The sequence below is a fragment of the Lissotriton vulgaris genome, chromosome 4_1 (assembly GCF_964263255.1).
Source record: "Lissotriton vulgaris chromosome 4_1, aLisVul1.2, whole genome shotgun sequence".
Lineage (NCBI taxonomy): Eukaryota > Metazoa > Chordata > Amphibia > Caudata > Salamandridae > Lissotriton > Lissotriton vulgaris.
In genome coordinates this window covers 1359866543-1359889522 of record NC_141691.1, presented here as the reverse complement: position 1 = coordinate 1359889522, position 22980 = coordinate 1359866543, and the positions used below count along the sequence as shown (strand labels likewise).

Sequence of the window (22980 nt, the reverse complement as noted above, 5' to 3'; positions counted from 1 at the left end):
CTCCGTGGCACTACCTGCCCTAGGCAACCTCCTTCTTAACCTTCCTGATGGGGATACGATTATAGGGGGAGACTTTAACGCGATCATGAATCCACTGGTAGACACCCCCCTCCCTACTAGGGCCCACTCACGTGGCACGTCGGCACTCTCGGACTTTGTGGAGGCCCTGGGCATAATAGACGTCTGGCGGCATCTACATACCGGGGACACTCAGTACACCTACTACTCTGCCGTACATAACAGCCTATCACGTATAGACTACTTTCTGGTCCTGGGGTTGGGACTGGGAATGGTGGACAAAGTGGACATTCTACCCAGGGGCATTTCTGATCATTCCCCCATAGCTCTATCGCCTACCACCAGAGAAAGGAAATGTGCTAGGCTCTACCCAATCTACCCGAATTTCTTGAAAGTCCCGAAGATTCGGAAAAAGCTTAAGCTAGCGACAACGCAGTATTTTGCTGAAAATACGGGTACAGTGACGTCACCGTCAGTACTGTGGGAAGCGTATAAAACAGTCCTCCGGGGGGCGGCCATATCAGCAATAACGGGGCATAAACGGGACTCCCGAAAGGAACTCACGGAACTGGAACTAGCACTCCACACGGCTAACACTGCACACATGACAGACCCCTCCCCGGCCGCAACGCACACACTCATGATACGACAACAGCAGTACCAGGCCCACCTTAAGACGACTGAGAAGGGTTACATCGCAAGTACTAAATATAGAATATATGACGTAGGAGACAAAGCGGGTAAAATGCTGGCGTGGTTAGATAAGAGAGAGAATGGAACGAAAGGCATTCAGGAACTACACACGGAGGAAGGGCAGACACTGACGCACCCCGAAGACATAGTCTGCGCTTTGGCTCAGCATTATCGAACCATATATACCCCAGACCATATAGTCACAAAGCAAATGGCAGCAGCAACACTGACGAGCATTGCAGTCCCCAGCATTACACAGGAAGACATGCTAGCCCTGGAGGTGGACCCGACGGAAGAAGAAATTCAGCTGGCGATCCAGGCATTACAGTCTGGTAAGGCCCTGGGTCCAAATGGGATACCCGTGGAATGGTACAAGTCCATGGCACCGGAACTCAGTGGCCCACTGTTGGACATGTATCTAGAAAGCAGGGACAAAGCGGAACTGCCATTAGACCAACGCACGGCCACGATTGTGGCAATACCTAAGCCGGGGAAACCCCCGACTGACAGTGCCTCATATCGCCCAATATCATTGCTTAATATCGAAGCCAAGATATTGGCTAAACTTTTGGCCACCCGTTTACAGCCGCACCTAAGTACTCTGATCCACCCTGACCAGTCAGGCTTTATGCCTCACAGAAGCACGGCGCTGAATCTCCGGAGAGTGCATGGAGTGCTGGCCCGTGCACACCTCCTCTCGGAAAGGGCCGTGATCCTCTCCATCGACGCTAAAATGGCATTCGACCTAGTGGAATGGGAGTATCTCTTCAAGGTGTTGGAACGTATGGGATTTGGGCCGAAGTATATAGCATGGATAAGACTGCTCTATACCAAGCCAGTCGCACAAGTAGTAGCTAATGGCCACATATCACCGAGGTTCCACTTAGGCAGGGGTACTAGACAGGGTTGCCCCTTGTCACCCTTGCTTTTTGCGTTGGTGCTAGAGCCCCTGGCGGTCCAACTCAGGGCTACACCCCTGTTTACAGGCATTAAATGGGAAGGGGGATGGGAGGACAAAGTCTCGCTATACGCCGACGACATGCTCGTCTACATGACGGCACCAGACGAAGGCATCCCAGCCCTGCTAGAACTCTAACACACACGGACACTCGTCAGGCTACACCCTGAATTGGTCAAAATCAGTCGTGTACACACTGAAAGGCCCGGCACCGAGACTGCGGGATGACTGTCCCCTGACCATGTCTACAACCTCCTTTAAATACCTGGGTATTATCATAACGAGGGAAGAAACGGACTTCTTCGCCAGTAACTTAAAGCCACCTATAGACCGCCTGCGGGCGGACGTCAAGCATTGGGCGGCCCTGCCCCTGACTCTCTTGGGAAGGGCGGCGCTGTACAAAATGATGACACTTCCGAGGCTCCTCTATGTCTTGGAAAACACACCACATCTGGTGCCGCCACGATATTTCAAGCAGATCGTGGCGCTAGTCACTACATTACTCTGGGGTACGGGCCCACCACGTATAGCGTACGACAAACTGGTTAAAAGCTGGTACGAGGGAGGGATAGCGCTCCCCAACATTCAGCTGTATTACTGGGCGGCCCAGCTTAAAGTAATAAACTCCTGGATCCACACCCCGAGAGAGGACCCAGCCTATCGGGCGGATTGGTCACAACTTGGGACGGACTGCATGCTCTCAGTACTTTATAACAAACAGCAACTTAAAAGTCTAATCGGTCCGACCAGACACACGGCGACCCTATGGCACATGGCGCAGGCTCACCTGGGATGGGCAGGAAAGATCACTAGAATGACACCATTATGGGACACGAAATCTTTAGGAAATCTCAGGAGCTGTAAGGGTTTTGAACGATGGGACTCCATAGGCATCTCAACGGTGGGGGACCTTTGGGACAGGGACACAGTAATACCATTTCCACAACTACAGCAGCAATATAACCTCGGACCCACAGAAACGTTCCGTTATGTCCAAATTAGACATGCACTACTGCGTGCGATTCCCGTAGACACTACTCTGCCAGATTCCTCCCCGTTAGAGGATAGGCTACTAACAGACTTCATGATCCAAAGAGCAACCTCACTCACATACAAAAAACTGATCAATAATTTGAAAGACCCCACACTGAAACTCAAAGAAAGGTGGGAGGAGGAAATAGGCGAGGCGGATGAATTTGAGTGGAATGAGGCGCTGGCCTCCCCAAGAGAGGTCGGAATCTCGAGCAGGTTCAGACTGGTACAACTTAAAATTCTACACCGCATATATTACACCAGGACACTACTCCACAAAATACAGAGAGCGCCACATCCCTTTTGCTTGAGAGGCTGCGGGGAGGAGGGGACATTATTTCACACCCTGTGGGACTGCCCACACATACGTGAATTCTGGACGCAGATAATGCGCACGATTTCCCAATCACTTAACATTTCCGTACTGCCGGAACCGCGCAAATGCCTTTTAAACATCTGGGACCCCAATGACCTAGGCAGATACGAACTGATTTGGGCAACATTGGCCATGACAGTGGCCAAGCGAGATATAGCGCAGAAATGGGGCGCGCCAGACCTACCCACCGCGAATAGATGGGCTAAAAACATGGACATCCTGATGATCACAGAAAGGGCAGTATACACCCTACGCGCAGCGCCACGCAAGTGGAACAAGGTGTGGCTAGCGTGGAATGTATATAGGGGAGAGATCTGTGACCCACTGCCAGAAGGGGAAGACCTGGACTCGGAAGGGGAGGAGGAGTGAAAGAATGAAATGGAGGGGCTACCCTTAACGAACGGAACGCACAGAGGGTATTGTATTGACCTGTCTATGTATCAGTGCGAACACTAAGGAAATGGCTGCGAGAAGAGGTGATTGAAACTATATCGGCAATGATGACACCGGTTGGGGGGGGGGGACTATTTGTTTGCTATGTAATGTTAAAGCAATGTTATTGTTGACTGCAACGTAAAGAGGGAACCATTAAATCAATGTACTACATATGACTAAAATATGCAAAATGTACTTAAGAAATTTCAAGGGGACAATACATCACCATCTGAACCTCGGACATGAATACTGCCGCACAAGAAGGGGTGAATGTAAGTCGTGAAACCATATAAGTTTGAATGTAACCTTGATATGTGACCAGTATTCCTTCTTGTCAATAAAGTTTTAAAAAAAAATGGATCTGCAGGTAGAACTATTTGCTTTCAATTTACAGTTTTTGAGACTTCATTAGAATTACAACATGTTAACCTGCTAAATTAAATAAAACATATCTTGAACAGAGTCAACTGACCAAAGTCATATTAGCCATCTGAATGAACAAATTATGACAGCATGATAATAGAAGAACAATCCAAGGAATAGAAATTAATTTAACTGTAGATGTACAGTTGCCAAACATCATTGCTACATTAGCTCTACAAGTAATGCAGAAAATAGTGTCTTAGAATATGTGCTAAAATTCTGGGTGAAAATCCCCAAATGTCCATTTTCCTCCAGTAACTAAAAAAAGAGGCATAGTGTCAGTTTTTCACAGTGCAGGATTCAAAATTTTGCATGTGTACCTTGAAATGCCGAGTCAAACTTTATAAAGTAATTTCAAAAGACAAAACAGGAATAGTAAAAAAAAGAAAAGAAAAGAATACAATAAAAAATCTTTCAGGAAACATGAAATTTAGGGTAAGTGAGAGGCCCAAATAATCTGTTCCATTTAATCCCAATGGTCACTTTGGAATTCTTGACCACTTGAAAAGAAGCGTTTTAGGTTCATGCTACTGAGGTGATATGGTGTATATCAATAATGTTACTTAATTTTTACGTTCTGCTGATCTTTACTTTGAAAAGGATATCAAAATAATGTTCATATTTCATAACAATAATGTTTCTTTATTAAAGATTAAGTTTTCTCCTGCTACTGTTGTACGTACCTATGAAAAGCTGAGAAGAGGCTGCTGGGTGACAACATCAGGGGACCACGAGGCAAAATAGTTCCTTTGTCATTAACCCAATGCAAATACCCTCTGGTCATATCTGCCATTCCAATGGCACGAGCAGAGCAGTATAAAAATTTGTATCCATTCCTACAAAAAAAATAATAGACGAATTAGAAATCAGTAAATCTAAAAAGAAATTATATTCACTTGAAATGTTTGGTTTATGCAAGTCATCACCATCATGAATGCCCTCCTCCAGAAATTTGGGATAAGATAGTCAAAGTAGTGGAAAAGAACAGGCTTCCGGTAGTATGCATATTACTTTAACCACCTTCTATTAAAACCTGTACCTCATGAACAGTACTGGAAATGTTCTTAAGACTACAGAGTGACAAAACCAAAGGTGCACAGGTTGTTCTCCCCCACAAGTCCTGTACTGCGTCTCCTATTTAGTCCCAAAATGTCCAAACTTCCAAGCAAACATTGATTGAGAGATCATACATTCTGACTGAGCATTTTTAAAATTAGTTTTATTTACTGGAGTTTTTCTAAAGCACAGATCAAGTAATCTCATCTAATGCTGTGCTAGGGGAAGCACATACAGAGAGGTAAAGATGTCCACTGGGTATAGTGATAACTTGATAGACACAATGAAAAACTGCATGGCATGGTCAAGTAAGAAAACAAACAAAACAAAACTTTAAAAATGTTCTCCACCCTAAAGGTGAAACAAAGCCGCTGGGAGGAAAGGTGCACTAAGGCAGAGGAAAAGACAAACAATGCAGTGAATCACATAGATATCTGAAGTCCTACGTGCTAGATTGTTATGAGGGAAAAGGGCCAACATTACATGACTGAGGCAGTGGCAATGGCAGAAGCCTTCCATACAAAGTAATGTGACCTACATCAGAGAAGTACTTTACAAACCTGTCTCTTATGGGAAGGCCAGATATGGCACCTGGTTTAGAACTGCTCCTGAAGAGCGTGTTGGTTATGATGCAAATGCAATTTTTTTTAACACACTTTATTGATGACCGCATTGTAACATGTACACCTTAAGAACGTTCTGTAAGAAACAGTCTTTTGGGTTTTTTTTCCCCCTTCCCATATCAATAGACACATTACAAGTATACATAACCAATTGGTTTCCATTATCCTGTATGGTATAAGAGTCACATACACTTTTTTAGGGTGCTCCAACATACGTTTCCATGCCTGATACGTGATCTCCATCACAGAGTCCTCCACCCAGTGTGCCCTAAGGGAGGTGAGTGTAATTGTCGCATGTGCCCGTACACCAGTGTATAGCCAGAGCACCAAATGCCCTCCAGGTCCCATGTAATACAAAAGATGTACCAAGGTGTGTTGTGGGGGTTCAGTCCTCTGCGGGGCCCACGTGGTTCTGATATAATGTGCCACAATAGCATGTAAGAGATACAAGCGCGGTGGTACCCCAGTAGCCTTCATGAAAGTTGTGATCCATCATAGTGCCATCACCAAAGAAAGCTCCTACCTCCTCTATCCCATTGTCCATCCAGACCTGAGTTCTAGTCCATGTGAGACTCCCCTGTGGTGTAGGGATGCCTAGCAGAGGGATATTTGCAGTGTATGGGGTCACCGCAGAAGTGTACGACAGGGCCCTCCTCCAACAGAGTAAAGCAGTCCGCAACAGGGGAGGACAATCCAAGGGAATCCTGGCCCTCGACAATAGTAGGGTGTTCAGTTCCCCACGATCCAATCTCTGGCGTGAACCCAATTTTGTGTAAATTTCTTCCCGCAGTCCAGTAGAATAGCCACTGGAGCCGACTAGCATTATAATACCCCCGGAAGTCAGGGACTCCTAGGCCGCCACCCGGCATCTCCAACTGTAGTTTTCGGAGACTTATCCGTCTCCGGCCCGCGCCCCAAATGAGAGTAGTCAGTATGGTGTTGAGTGTATTAAAAATGGATTGTGGAAGGACCACGGGCAGGTTCACGAAGTAGTACAATAGGCAAGGCAGCATCACCATTTTGGAGATGGAGATTCGCCCCATTACTGATAGGGATAGGGAAGACCAGAACCCTACACTTGCACGGAGCCCCGTTATTGCCCGCATGATATTGCCCTCTATCTGGTCCTCCTGTGCCCTATATACGTATATACCAAAATATTTAAAGGTGGTGGGGGCCACTAGTAGGGTGTAAGTGCCGAATTGGAGGTGGGATATGTGTGGAGTTTCCTGGAAGAAATAACCGGTCGATTTCTCCAGATTTATGGCCAATCCCGACAGGCGTTCAAAGATAGCGAATACACGCTGGAGAGAAGCATTGGCAGCAGTTAGATCTCGCTGATATAGGAGTATGTCATCCGCATAGATTGATATGAGGTGATGTACCCAGTCAATGCAGATGCCCAGCTGGGCCGCCGATCCCCGAAGAGCCCGATCTAGGGGCTCCAAAGCTAGCACAAATAACAGAGGGGACAGAGGGCACCCCTGTCTCATGCCTCTATAAACGTTATATTGATCAGAGGTATAGCAGCCAGTACGGGCCCTGGCTGTAGGAAACGTGTACAATAATTGGACCAATTTAAGGTATGTGTCCGGGAACCCGAATCGTTTCAGCGTCGCGAACATGAAGTCCCAGGATAAGGAGTCAAAAGCCTGTCTAAGGTCCAGGGCAACGCATCCTGCGTGACGGTAATTTCTCGGGGTGGCCGTCATTACAGAATGCAGCCGTCTGGTGTTCAGAGAGGTGCTGCGATTTGGAAGGAAGCCGCACTGGTCGCTGTGAATAAGTGCGGTAAGGTGCGGTTGTATTCGGTTGGCAAGGGCCTTGCTTAGGATTTTATATTCGGTGGCTAACATAAAAAGGGGTCTGTAATTTGACATCTCTAAACCGTCCCATCCTGGTTTGGGTATAGACGTGACCAGCGCCTGCATGGTGGAGTCCGGCAAGCGGCCAGTCTCCAAAGCTGTCTTATAGACGGTCTCCAGCGTAGGCACTAAGGACTCTGCAAACGTAAGATAAAATTCAACAGGGAGCCCGTCCATACCGGGCGTCTTATTACGGTCAGGCCTTTAATTGCATCACAGATCTCCTTTTGAGTTATAGGGCCGTCAATATCCTTCCGCACCTTCTCAGACAGTACCGGAAAGGGAAGGTCCTGGAAGAAGTCAGTAATCAATGAGCCATCCACTGAGGAAGGTGGTGCATAGAGCGTCTCCAAGTGGCTATGAAAGGCAGCATTTATTTCAGCTTGCGTGTGAACGACGTGTCCTGCCAGGGTGCGAATGCTGGATATGATAGGCAGGTCAGGCCCATCTCTAACTATACGGGCAAGTAGTGTACCAGTTCTATCCGCCTTTGTGAGTTTACGTTGGAGGAACGCTCTGTAATCTATTGTACGTAACGTCTCTAATGTCTCCGCATGATCTATGTGGGCGGATTGTAATACTCCTCGTTTGTCAGGGTCTGATACCGCCTCCTTCTCCAATACGTGTAATCTATTCCCGATGTCTTGTAATCGTTGGTGTGTCTCTTGTCTGGGCCCCACCAACTGTCCGATCGTTGCCCCTCTCACCACTATGTTCAGAGCATCCCATTCAATCAAGTGAGAAGACGCTGTGTTCCAACTGTCGGTCAGGTAATTAGTAAGGGTGTTGGATAGAGTTGTGCGGAAAGGGGCATCTTCGAGCAGGTGTGGGTGTAACTTCCAGGTGGCCACTGGAGTGGGTACTACACCCCAGCGGAGTGTGAGCTTTAGGGGGCTATGGTCAGAAAAGGTCTTGGCCAGGTATGTAGAGTAGGGACCTACGCAATGATAGAGCTTAAACAGAGGAACCTATCGATTCTGGTGTGGAGGCTGTGCACAGGGGAGAAAAAAGAATATTCCCTATGGGTTGGATAGAGGCAGCGCCATGCGTCAGAAAGTGTCCACCCGCTTACCCATGTAGTGAATTGGTCCGCTAGCTTACCCGCAGTGGTGCCGTGTAGGGGGGAAGGGTGTGATCTGTCCAATCCAGTGTCTAGCACCGCATTCCAATCCTCTTCCAACACTCAGGGGATACCGTCCCAATCCGCCAAGGCCACACTCAGCTTGTTTAGGAAGTGGCCTTGGTTGACATTAGGGGCATAAACACTCCCAAGGATCACCACGGAGCAGTCAAGAGTGCCCTTCACCAATATATATTGTCCCTGTTTGTCTACCCGGCGCTCAATTTCAACAAATGGGACCCCATGGTGCACCCAAATAGTTGCCCCCCTAGCGAAGGAAGCGTAGTTAGTGGAATAGATATGTCCTCTCCATTTTTTCCGCATCTTTTGTGTTTTTGAGTCAGTCAGGTGGGACTCCTGAAGGAATGCCACCTGTGTCTTGCGTCGGAGGAGAAATGCATGTATGAGTTGTCAATTCTGGATTGCTCTTAGACCCCGTACGTTCCAAGTGAGCAGATTGTATGATCCTATTGTGTTAGAGATCCCTGCCATGTTCCTATGCAGGAGTGGATCTTATCCGTACGTGGAGCCAACAGGGCAGAATTGACCAGGAGTCCCCTTACCCAAACCATCTCAACAAAACTCGGCACAACGCTTGAACTACGCTGGGCCCAACAATGGTGTAAAAATGGTACAAAACAAATAACGGTACATACGCTAATGGGGAGTTAGCTAACCCTACATTCGAGCACGATCCCAGAATGGTACGTGACTCAACAGCTCAACGGTACCCTGTCTCCCGGGGGGAAAAGTGTGCATCGGGGTGTTTGGGGCAATATCACCAGCATGGTCAGTGTCAACAGTAAACACTACAGAACCCCCCGTAGGTTGCACATATCCTAGGCATCACATATCATTGTAGGTATAGTTATAAAACCTACAAAAAGCGCCTCAAACACCATCATCTATACATCGGAGTATACCAGATCTCACAGTGAGCTGTGCCAATTAAAGGATACAATAGTCTTTTTGGCGCCGGGTTTGCGCTCACTGCAAAGGCAGGAACGACGGGAGCAGTTTCTAGTATTCGTGACCCGGCCGTCTCATTCAACTGTCAATCAGGTCATCGGCTGCTCTCGGTGTGATGGTGGGGAAGAGGATCACACTATTGTCAGAGTCAGAGTGTAGAGTACTGTCCTCCGAGTCCGTAGTGATTTTGTTTGAATCTTCGCTGAAGGAACCGACCATTGCAAGCGCTCCCTCCTGGTCCCATCGTTGCTGTTCTCGTGAGGGCCCCGCACCTCCCTTGCTTCGGTTGGTGCTCTGAGTCCGTCGGGAGGACCGCCGTGGAAGCACGTCTGAATCCTGCGAGGAGACCTCCGGGCGGCTCGCCTGACTGGAGCCGATGCACATCACCTCCATCCATTCCGCAACGTCCACTGGGATTTCAAAAAAGTGAGTCTTCTTAGCCTGCATTGCCTTCAGCCGGGCAGGATACAGGAGGGCGTTTTTTAGCTGCGTAGTCTGTAGCTTCTTCTTTACCGCCTGGTAGGAGGATCGCTGTCTCTGCACCATCACTATATAGTCCGGGTATACAGATATGCAATGATTTTCGAATTGGATGAGCGCCTTTTCTCTAGCCTTCTGCAATAGGAGATCACAGTCCCTATAGTTGAGGATTTTCACGATCAGAGGGCGGGGCGGGCTGTCCGGTCAGAATTCTACGTGCCCTTTCCAAGCAGAAGTATGGGGAGAGTCCCTCTGGTGCCATAAAGTCAGCTGCTCTGCCTCCCTCGCAGCGTTCCGGCAGTCCAATAACGCTGACATTATTGCATCTATTTCTGCCTTCTGCGTCCTCCACCCGGTCCATGAGTGTAGTTACTTGTTGCTGGAATTGTTGCAAGGAGGAAGAGTGTTCTGTCACCTTGGGGACAATGTCCGCAATAGAGTGGCCATGTTCTTTGACAGTGTCCGCAAGTTTGACATGGTCCGCCTTCAGCAGTGTAAGTCCGATGGTGAGCGTGCCCAACTGTAGTTCCATCGCTGCCCTGGGGTCTCGGATCTCCTGCAGGATAAGGTCTAGTTTATCCGATGCTTCCTATGCATTACCAGTCAGGACCGCCCCAGGCGAAGGGGGCCGGCTAGCCTGCCCGACACGGTGGAAGAGGGGTCGGGCCCTGTACATCCGTCCATTGTCTTCGCACGGTTCTTGCCCATTGCCTAACGCCGTCACCAGACCACGAGTCGGGCCGTCCCAGCTGACTGCCCCAGGAGAATGCCAGCCTTGTCACAAGTGTTTGCAGGGGAGCAGCAGTGTACCCCGGTTAGGGCTGCATGGGGAGGGGGGCGCGGGACAGGCAGATCCAAAGAGTGCGGTGCAGGCGGGCAATAGTACTCACAGTGGCGTAGGAAGCGATGTGCCTCAAGCGCGGCTACGGGTCGTCACCTCTTTCCCCCCTCTCGCCCGGGGATCCCCTCACCTCCTCTGTGCTTCGTTGGGCCTGGTGCTCTCCGAAACCTCAGGGCCTGTGCGGCAGGGATCCAACGGGGGAGCTCTCACAGCTCCCGGGCAGCGGAGAGGGCCCGGGCGACAGCGCCAGTCGCCGCACTACGGCAGCTCCCGGCCTCCATCAGAGTGGAAGAGCAGATAGGCCCCGGGGTCGCGCCGGCCGCCCAGAGCACTCCTCAGCGCCGAATGAGGCACCGCGCTGCAGCTAGGGTCACCGGCTGTTCGTATCAACAACCCCCAATCAGTTCTAGCTGTGTGGACAGCGTGTGGAGAGGATTTCCCCCCGGGAAGGGTCCGGATCTCTATGGAATCACAGCCGCCATCTCAGACGGCTAACCACGCCTCCCCCCATGCAATTTGTAAGTCTGTCTTGGGTTATGTAATTTACACTGAATCTCAGCATTGAATGGAAGTACAACCAAGAAAAAGAGGCTCACAATATATATCTAATCCCAAACAGTTCAATCAGGATCACCAGACAACAGCTGCTTTCTTCACCACGACTATAACTAATGACATTGGACATGGACACAACCCTTCTAGCCGGTCCTGTTCTTGAGCAGACTATCTGTGGACGGCTCACAGTTTGTAAATCGGTAAGAACTGTTATTTTTTGAAAATATTATGTTTTGTCAAGGATTTGCAGTATTGAAGATATATGAGGATTTCCTCGATTCATTTTCCAATATCAGTACGAGTAATTCACTTAGCATTTATGATAATTGACAAGATTTTGGATCCATAAGTACTGTCTTATAATGGTGCACAAAGAGAGATAACCAGGTCACATAAATTGCTGAAAGTACTTTAGTTGGATAATGTTAATAAGCTGGCAGATAACAAATCAAGTGTTATTGCTACTGACTAATGTTATTTGGATCTATTCCTGCAACAGCTAGCTTTGTTTTGTACAGCATTTGCTTCATTAAGAGGCTTTAATTCAGAGAGACAAGGAAGAGGGAAACACATTTATGAACTTTCCCTCTTCATTTTAAGTAGAAGGTCTCTGTTAGTGATCTGACACAACCCATCCATTACACAAAAAGCTGCCCATCCATTATACAAAAGGGTGTTTTCTTGCTGTTTCTAGCCCCCTGCCCATCCGCTTCCCAGACAGCCCTTCCCGCCTCCCAGAACTACACCCATTCACGGCTGGAACGTGCCCATCGCCAGGCACCCCTGCCCTACGGACTCCTACAGATACTCCGCTGCAGAACTCCATGCCCTGGACCCTGGATGCAACAACTACTGCATCGCATCATCGCGCTCCACAGCGGGACTTTTCAACTTCGTCCACTGCAGGTTCACTTCCACCCCAGCACCCACAAACATTAAAGCAACCAGCACCATGCCATCCCCAGATGCAGACACCCCCTCGGAACAACTCAGTTGCCTCCTGCTCAACGCGAGATTGCTCTGGAAACAAGTCACACAAAATCTGTGACACCATCTACTCTCTTGGCCCCTACGTGACCTTCATTACGGACACCAGGCTCACCCCCACGTTGGCCCAGGACATCACCACAGCAACTCCTAGCAGCTACAAGATGAAACACTGCAACCGCACCAACAGACACAGCGGTGGCTTCGCCATTGTACATAAGGAATCCATTACCTGCACCATCACCAACGACACTACTACGCCGATCATGGGACACATGAACTTCTAGCTCCGCGCCAATGACAAAATCACCATTGATAGCACCCTCGCATACAGACCACCAGGACCACGAACTGGCCTCAGTGACACCATAGATGAATTCATCACCCCGCTTGCTGACAAATCCGAACACTACATCTTCCTGGGAGACCTCGGCTTCCACCTGGCCTACTCCACCAACACCACAGACCTCCTGGAAATATTGGGTAACATCGGCCTCAAGCACCACCACACACTCATCGATAGACTACGCCAGATTGGAATCTCAGACGATACGCTCAGATGAATGGCATCCTTTCTCACAGGATGCACCCAGAGGGTCCACCTCCCTCCCTTCACTTTGCAACCGAAGCGCATCATCTGTGGCATACCCCAAGGCTCATTTCTAAGTCCTACTCTCTCCAAAATCTGCATGACCCACTCGCAGATATCATTAGATCGAACATCATCTCCTATGCCAAAGATACACAGCTCATCCTCTCTCTCAGCGGACTGCACCTCGATGAAGACCAACTTTCACAACAGTATGAAGCATGGATGAAAGACAACTGTCTGAAGCTCAACACGGACAAAACAGAAGGTCTGCTCTTTATCAGACACACCGCCCTCTGATACAACTGAAGCAGAGCTTGGACCTACCACCATGCAGAAAGACCACGCCTGTAACCTCGGCATCAACCTGGACAGCGAACTCTCCATAAAACATCAGGTCAAAGCCGTTTCCTCAGGCTGATTCCAGAAGATCCGCATGCTCCACAAAGTCTTCAGATGGCTCCACATCAGCACCAGGAAACCTGTGACACCAGACCTGCCTTTTCAACTGATACCTGCAGCAAAACACCTGGAAAACCTCTGGGGTGATTAGCCACGCCACACACGTATGACTTTATTGATTGACTTGCAGTGGTGGTGCAAACCCAAACCCTAGGCAAGAGGGTGTTAAGGAGAGTTGTGACTATGTTCTTCATGAGAAGTTTGCTTTGCTCCAAAGCCTTTGCTCAGTGTAGACTAAGCCACAGGACGGCAGTGGACTGAGGCTCAGGACTTCTTTTAGATATGGCCGGTGCTCAATGAAAGAAACCTGCAGGAGCTTGATGGAACGGCATTTGGGTGGGTGGCTTATGCTAGGGCAGTATTCACAATCCTAAGTGTCTTCAGGCATAGCCCTCACTGGTATCGATTCCAAAAGCATCCTCACCTGGTCATCTCCCTCGGAAGTGCTCAAGAATAAGGTCTTGGGGCTGGGCAATGGTTAGCCACCAGGATCCCTCCTCTTACTCGAAACCAAGAGAGTCCTGCTCATCAAAGAGTTCGTGCGCCTTGGAGGATGACTGTTGCTGCATATTGTGGCCAAGACCATTCTCTTTTGTACTTCTAAGTTTTTTTGCAGGGAAAGGTAAAGAAGAAGTTAAAGGACAATTCTTTATGGTCAGGAGAGACGTAGAGTTTGCAGGCAGAAGTAACAGGACGTCTCTTTATGATAATGGGAAAAAGTAGAGTTTGAAGGCAGAAGTCAAAGGACGACTGTTTAGGGTCAGGGGAGAAGTAGAGTTTGAAGGCAGAAGTCACAGGACGACTCTGTACGGTCAGGGGAGAGGTAAAGGTTGCAAACAATGTGCTGGTTCACCTAAGGATATTTATCATTGCACTGTGGGCAAAGCTGGAAAGGTGGATGTTCCATTACCCCCTTCCTCTCTACTTTCTCAGTTGAGCTTCCAGAGATCAAAGAGATCTCACCTGGGTTGGTCGAAGAAGGGTAGTGTACCTATCAGGAGCACTAAATGTGGTGATTTTTCTTCAGTTGACGGTCTGGAAGAGCAGAACAGAAAGCTGTGAAAAACATGTTGATCTCTGAGCCACTGCTGAACACATCTGACACAATGGCGTTAAAATCAATTTAAGATGGAGTTGGTGTGGTGCTCATTCACATTGTGAACTAAGGCAGAAGTCGCAATACATCCTGGAACACGAAGCTTCTGCAAAGAAAAGCAAGTTGAGATGGCTGAGGTCAACACTAAATGCAGGAGTATGCAAAGCATGTGTATCTACAGCTGCACATGGCACAAAAAGTGAAATACGTTTGGCAATGATCTTTCTGTTGGATACTTTTTACCTACCTGAAGGCCTCACCAACCCAACCCACATCTCCGTTCTGAAGGATGGGCATAATCCAAACTTTAAAAAGTTCCAATTATTCTTGTAATGAACTGCCTTAAACTAATAATTATGCTTTGTCCCAGTTTCCAAAGGAACGGAAAAAATAGACAGATAACTGACGTCTGGCAACAGGATAGGCACTTTAGGAATCCAGTGATGTTACTGTGGTGTAGCTTCTGGTGCAGAAATGGAGGCAGGACAGATATGAACAAAGTTCAAAATCCAGTATTGTGACTAGAGACATTCAACAGATGAGGAATCTACAGTGAGATATAGTATCTGTAGGAAAGTACCCCTTTTTGCATTGGTACCCCCACTTTTTGCCTGACATTTGATGCACTTGGACTTGAAGTGCCCTGGGTCCCAGCCAATCAGGTTCCCAGGGCCTGTGTTCTTTCCCAAAACGGAATCTTTGTACCCACAAATTGGCATATCTCTGGCCACATGTGAGACCCCTTGTAAAAGGTACCATGGGCCCTAGTGACCAGGGAAGGCCTCTAAGGGCTACAGCACAAATTATGCCACCCGTGGAGGTCCTGCACCATAACACCCACACACTGCCATTGCAGGCTGCATATTTTGGTGCAGAGGAAAGTTAAGAGCTGACATGGCACACATCCCTGTGTGCCATGCCTGCAACCCACTGCCTGGGGCCTAGGTAATCCACCCCTCTAGCAGGGTGCAATAACCCACTGGTGAGAATACAGTGACATGAGCCCTGTACCCCTACAGTGTCTGAGTCAAATTCTTAGACATTGTAAGTGCAGTAAAGCCATAAAGAGTATATGTCTGGGAGCTGGTCATTATGAACTTCAAAGCTCCATAATGGCTTTACTGAAACCAGGGAAGTTTGGTACCCTCAGCACATTAAACGGATGCCAGTGTGGGACTTAATGAAAAATGCACTCAGAGAGTATCTTAGAGATCCCCTCTGAAAAACAACCAGCCCTTGCTTGGTTCCTGAATGGCTGCCCACCATTTGCCACCACCAGACAAGTTTCTGGACCCCTGGGTAGAGGGCCTCCGCTCTCTGCATCCAGAAACAAAGCCAATCCTGGACAGAGGTGGCATCCTCCTCCCCCAGGAAGGGTTGGGTCCACGAAGGGGATGCTTCAAAGACCTGCCGCCTTTGTAAGCTGTCCCTGCCTTTTACTGCTCTCAGCAACTGGCTCATCAGTTCTGATCCCTACTTGGTCGGAAGAAAAGGCGGGAAAACCAAGTTAGGAGGAGATATGTGTCCACCTTTGCCAAACCCACCCCTCAGGTGGGGAAGGCGAGGTGGAGCACACATCTCAGTCCCCTCCATCTTGAAGATGAGGTGACCCAGCCAATTAGAGAGAGGCTCATGCCCCACTCCCACTGGAGGGAGGCATAATAAGGGGTGTACACACCCCAAGGAAAGGACCTATTGGGATAAAACTGCACACCCCTAAAACTAGTATTATGGGGCGACCCTGAACTTTGCTTCCTCAGATTTGAGGAAGAACAAAGGACTGAAGTGCGGTGCTAACCCAGGAAGGAGGACACCAACTGCTTTGGCCCCAGACCAACTGGCCTTTCCCGACTACAGTAAAGGCCTGGCGTGTCCAGCAGCCCCCAGAGGACCTGCCCTGCACTCATCCAAAAGACTCTGTCTCCTGTGAGCACCAGATTTGCTCGACAAACACGCGAACAGAGAAATCGGTTCCGCTGTTCTGCACCACTTTGAACCCGACACCCATGGCTGAGTTTTGAGTGTCTCAACACCACGAGGTTTTCCCAGCGATCCCATCCTGGGATCTGGTGATCCCTAACCTACGACGAGCTCCAGGCTGATGACTGCAGCCTCAACTGAAAGGGTATTGACCAGAACAGCTAAGATATGACGCCTAAAGACACCCTTGCACCCAATGCCCCACGGCCTTGGGTGGCCAGACTGACTGTGTTCAAGGCATCCCCAAGAACCCAACATAATCCTCTTGTTGGTGGTCGCATTCAGGAAGCAATCCTGTCCGCGCCTGAACCCCTTTCTTCAAACCGGAGATCTCCCTTGCAAACCACAGGGCTGATTCTAAATCCAGGAGCTTTGCTTTCACACCAGAGTGGCCTGCACGTAAGCAGCCCCTGACCCAAGGCCCCCTTAGCCCCATTGGCTTGCATTGGGCCACTGCACTCTGCACCAGCCACCGTAGTGCCTCTGATGGTGCAAATCGAGTGCCTTGGGGAACCATGGTTCTAACCCCTAAACACTATTCTTGCAGGCCGTTTACTTACCTACATACCAATATCCTTTTTTTCCCCATAGGAACCAATGTTATAGGATTTGTTCCTAAAAATGTTCTCTGATAAACACAAAAGTAACACAAAAGTAATTTCTATGTATTTTTAACCGTTTTAAAAGCAAATACAAGCCTTTAAAGATTGCAATTCCATTCACAACTGCACCTCCTTGCAAAGTTTTGCATTTGAAAGAAAATAAGTTACTTATCTGTAACTGTAATTCTCCAGTATTGGTATCTTTCATAGATTCACAAGCGACCCACACTTCTCCCATTAAGGCTCCCTTTACGCTATGGGGTTATATTTTTTCCCCACTTGTGCTCGAAAATCTGAGGGTTCTAGCCTCTGAGGGGAGTGTTCTAGAGGGAAATGTAGTCTGATTGGTTATAGATCAAGTTTAGTCCTTTTTAAAATAGGACATAGGCTATTAAATGCATGGACTAGTGCCATTATAGCCTATGATCACTAATCCTATTGCTTTGATATAGCACCATGGGACTTCCACTTTGAGGGGGAATGATTCAAGCATGTGAACTTATTTTCTTCTCCAGTATTGGATCTTTCATAGATTCACATGCTTGAATCAGAAAAGTTAGCAGTAAACACAAGTAAGTATTAGCATACAATAATAATGCAAATATCATTGTTAGACCTGGTATCATGGGTGTGAGTCTCCCTTCCATTTTTTTACTGATTGCCTCCTTTGTTTTTGATCTGTTTTGCTGGTTAGATGCTTTGGGCAATGTGCCACTGCTATTCAATGCCACAGTGCAAGTGCTTCCTATGTTAAATTGATGTATTGATTAGCGACGCCATGATTGGGTTATTTGATTTACTTGTCAGACCCTAGTACAGTGCACCATGTGTGCCCAGGGCTTGTAAATCAAATGCTGCTGGTGGGCTTGCAGCACTTGTTGTGCCACCCACGGAAGCAGCTTGTAAAGTGTGTCTCTGGCCTGCCATTGCAGAGCCTGTGTGCAGTCTAGTACTGCCATGTCGACTGGGTAAGTGCACCCACCTGCCAGTCCCTAAACCTTCCCTTTTCTTCATATCAGACACCCTTAAGGTAGGCCCAAGGGCATGGTGCATTGCAAGTATAAGGTAAGACCTGCCGTGAAGTGTGTGGCATGTCCTGATAGTGAATTACCGCCATTTTTGTTTTTCACTATTGCAAGGCTACCTGTTCCCCATAGGCCAGAATGGGCAGTTTGATTATAACATCTTATAATCCTAAATGACCCAGGGAACATGGTAGAAATTTGAATTTAGTATGCCTGAACTCAGAATGATAACATTAATCTTTTAGTGAAGTTGGTTTTAACAATCTGTGTTTGAAAATACCACTTTTAGAAAGGAAGTATTTTCTTACCTAACCTTCTAGCCTGCCTCTGCTAGCTTGTGTATTGCGTGTCTAGTTTTGTGAGTGACAGGGGCTGGGGGATTCCAGGAGACAAGGTGATTCAGCACAAGGCTGAATAGACCTACCTGCATGCAGATGGGTGGGAGGAGTAGCACCTGGGTCTCAATAGGGCTGTGCCTGCCTTCCACAACGCTGGCTCCACCTCCTGTGGTATGTCTGATGACCCTGGCCCACCCTGCCAAAGGAAAGCAGGAGTCATCTAAACAAAGTGCTCCAGGACTGCACCGAACTGGTTTGGACAAGGTACAGGACCCTCTGCCTTCAGAGGACAAAGGATTTGCTAGTATAAATATTGGGGCCCAGACCCCAAGACTTTAGATCACTTCTGGAACAACAAGACAAACCTCTGCCAAGGAGAAGAACCAAGGAAGCTGTAGGAGTTGTACTGCCCCCCTGCCAGTGTGCTGTGTTTCTGGGTTGCCCTACAGTGGTGTCTTTTGTGCCAAGGAGAGGAGAAGGAATTTCTAAAAGACTTTCATCATCTTGCAGAACATTACTCCAAGGGCTTGATTTGATCTTGCCTCCTGACCGAAGTCTCAGGGATACCAGATTTCACCCCTTCTGTTTGCCTGCATCTGGAACTTGCTATTCTAGCTTCTACAGAAGGAATTCTGCGACACTGACGCCGGAGAGCGACGCAGTCATCTGCATCGAAGCCATGAGTGCTGCTCCGACTTGCAACGTAGGCCGCATCAACGCCAGAGAACGACATCGTAAGCCTGCTATAGCCGTTAGCGCTGCTCCGACTTGCGACGCCAGCCCGACGCCTGCTGCTGTGCCGCATCGACTCCGAAGCAGACATCATCGCGGAGACAGGGGGGAGGCGTGGCTAACGAGCCGATGGAGATGGATGCGTCAGTCCGGAGCTCCGCGCCGACACCGTCATTATCCTGTTTAAAGAGAGCTGTTGCAGCGGTCCCGAGGGCTGGAAAAGTCCGACACTGTGCCCAAGAACCGCAAGCTGTGGTCCTGGGAGTGCTGAGACCCCTGACAAGTGGTGCTGACCGAAAGACGCGGAGGAGCCGGATCGGGCTCCCCAAGATGGCGCTGATTGCCGGGATGAAGTAATCGCCGAGACGGCGGGGAGGAAGTACAGACCTCTCCTACCGGCGACATCTCCCCCTACGAGCACCGGGAGCCAGTCGGAGGAGCTGGGACATCGGCAGAAAAAGAGACTGCCGAATTGGCACCCTGGGGGATACTGTGACTGACGGTATGACGGCCTGCACCCTTACTGGGTAAAGGATTGGCTAAGTTGGGCTTAGCGGTGGGCTGCGCACAGCAGCAGTGTGGATTTGCTCAGAGACCAGTTTTTAATGACCCTCCGTGGGGAATTTAATCTGGGCCTTACTGACCGGACCGGAGTGGATACTTCTGGCCGCCGTCTGCCGCGCTGCTGTGGGGGACGGGTGCTTCACCCTGATGCGATATTGCGCCATCGGAAGGGCCTGATTAGTGACCCGGGTGCCTGTCGAGCACTGAACTGCCTGGCATTTAATTGAATGGCCTCCCGGGGCGGATGTGGGGCGGCTGTTCCATCCCGGCCTGAGGTGGGCGGAGTCCACCGACATATTCTTGGCCTGAGCATTGATGAGATTGGGGGATACTGCTTGAGCTCCTGGAGCCTGATAGAGCCTGAATTGCCGTGATAATATACACAGCTGACCCGGGTTCCCCTAAACAGAGCTTCCGGCGATCCTGCAGAGGAAAATCGGGGATAGCAGAAACAAAACGACTGACTCAGTAATTTGCGGGGAGCCCGCTGACACTAATTATGGCAAACCACTAAGCCAGACAGGACTATTGACACCCCGGGGAAGTGGGTCTGCGGGGACCCTGTTTTTGAAAGTCGATTGAGGCAGCGGTTAGAGGGTACCCCCTCTATTGGATTGGCCGGGGCTAAGTTTGCTGGAAGAGTTAGGGGCGTCCTGCTATCACTCCCCTAGTGAAGGCACTATGGGCCTGCCCTGGACTGGTGAGAGGGGTCTATCCCACCCAGGGGCGAGTTGATATTTGTGAGCTAGTGACCCAGGAACGTTTTGGTCCACCTGGGAGCCGATCAGCGTAATTGGACACCCTCGCCAATGGGGAAACCGAGAGGGAAACAAGCGGGGGCTCCTCCGGATCGGAGGATTCGGCATCGGATCGAATGAAGCAGGATTCCCATGAACCCACGGCTGAGTCGCTAATGCAACAGCAAGTGGCCCAGATTCTGAAGGCCATAGCGGACACCAAAGACACTTTACAACAGGACATTGCAAATGAAGCGGTGGGGCTGGGCCTACTTAGAACTGAACATTCAAAGTTGGCGGACCGGGTAAAACAGACGGGGAGTTTAGAACCGGCTCAGAGGGTGCTAGTGACCCAGATGGGAGATGTTACGCACAGGATTCAGGTCCTGGAGAGGAGAGCCGAAGAAGCAGAGGGCCGCAATCGCAGAACCAACATTCAAATGATAGGACTGCCCAAAGGGGTGGAAGGGACCAACATGATCGACAGATCAATCGGGCTTCATGCCAGGATGAAATACATCTCTTAATATTCAACGTCTTAACCATGTGCTGGCTCGGAAGTACTACCTCGAAGAGGATGCAGTCAAACTTTTCCTCGACGCGTCTATGGCGCTTGACTCCATTGAATGGTCTTATATGTTTGAAGTCCTGGGACTGGGCCCTAAATTTAGACGCTGGTGCAACTTCTGTATACTGATATATCTGGACAAATTAGAGTAAATAACTACACATCTAGGCAATTTTTTTTTCTCCGCAGAGGCACCAGACAGGGATGCCCTCTGTCGCAAATGCTGTTTGCTATGATGTTGGAGCCTCTGGCGTTATGGATACGGAGAAACGTCTTGACCAGGGGCCTGCGATAGTCACATGACGAAGATAGAGTACTATATCGTCTGCGTATAGTGATAGACCTTGCACCATATACCATTCCTAGGTGACTCTTAGAGCTTATCCAGTCATATCCCCTCCCTATGTATATAGAGATAACTCTAATCACTAGTGTATACAGTAGACCTTTGACCGATTGCAATAATGCTAAGCTTTGGTATTCGCTGAAGTCCTTACACCATATACCACCCCTATGCGTCTCCTAGAGTTTAACCAGTCATATCCCTTCCTATGTGTATGTAGTTGACTCTTATCACTAGTGTTTGCAGTGGACCTTTGTACTCTCTACCACCCCTATGTGACCCTTAGAGTGTTTCCAGTCATATCCCTCCTGTGTAGATAGAAGATAACTCTAATGACTAGTATCCTATGTGATTCTTAGATTGTATCCATGTGTATCCCCTCCCTGTGTTTAGAGTTATAGCTGTAACGACTAGTCGCCTGTGTGACTGTTGGAATATAGCCAGGTGTATGCCTTCCCCCGTGTGAAGAGATAACCCTATTCACTAGAACAAAAAGAAACGTGTTCCTGAAATGTGTAACGTAACTGATTCTATGTAAAGTGCTTTGATAACATGTAACGGAACTGGTGCTATGTAAAGCGCTTTGATAACCTAATCGGTTCAAGTTCCTGAAATGTGTAACGTAACTGATTCTATGTAAACTGCTGTGATAACATGTAACGGAACTGGTGCTATGTAAAGCGCTCTGATAACCTCATCGGTTCAAGTTCGCGCTATAGAAAACTCTAAAATAAATAAATAAATAAATAGCTGTTTCCAGACTATACTCTGGAGGTGCAGCGCCGTTGCGCCTCTTTTCTGGCAGTCAAGAAAGAGCTACGGGGCGAAGGGCTACAGTACTCCCTAATATTCCCGGCGCGCTTGCGGATAATATTGGATGAGAACACTCATTTCTGCGAGAACCCAGAGGAAGCATGGACCTGGTTGGAATCCTACCGGTCAGGAACTGGAACAGCGGAGCGTCGCGAGAGACCACTCACAGAGGATCGACGACCCTTAAGGTCGAAACGGGTGAGGCGATGGCGCACTACACAACAAGGAACTCTGCCAAGAGAGTCTTTCCCCATCGGTAGCGGACACTGAGTCTGAAAAGGGGATGATGGGATGTGACTCGGAGGGGGCCAATATAGACAGCGTTGCCCTGTCGCATGTTACACCGGGGACAGCTGATGAGATTGTATGATTGCCTCCTGTGTTGTTTCCATTGGGGGCTGCCTTTTCCTGTTGTATTTCCCCTCCCGTCCCTGTCCCCTTCCGTCATGCTCGACGCTGTGGCCATCTGCGTGGTAAGATATTGAATGCAGAATTATAGGGTAGTTGGGGTGATGATCTAGGACGGCTTTCTCAGATCTAGGAGCCCCCGGTGGGGGGACTTGCTTATTGTTTGGGATAAGGCGCTGTTTTGCTGCCAGAGTGTTAGAGCGTCCTTGTTGGCTCGTGGTCGCCTCCCCTTCCTTTTTTTGTATGATCCTCGGTAGCTACTAGAGGATATAGCGTGTTTCTTAGTTTGGAT

The 22980-nt window shown here is 48.9% G+C and overlaps 1 protein-coding gene across 2 annotated transcripts in view; it reads right to left on the bottom strand.

Moving 5' to 3' along the window:
- LPIN2 (lipin 2) overlaps positions 1 to 22980 on the bottom strand; it is a 791695-nt gene that overhangs the window by 104329 nt on the left and 664386 nt on the right. For both annotated transcript variants that reach the window (XM_086965600.1, XM_086965599.1), the window contains exon 17: positions 4619 to 4771. In XM_086965600.1, the coding sequence (XP_086821726.1) occupies positions 4619 to 4771 (153 nt within the window). The remainder of the gene's footprint in view (positions 1 to 4618; positions 4772 to 22980) is intronic.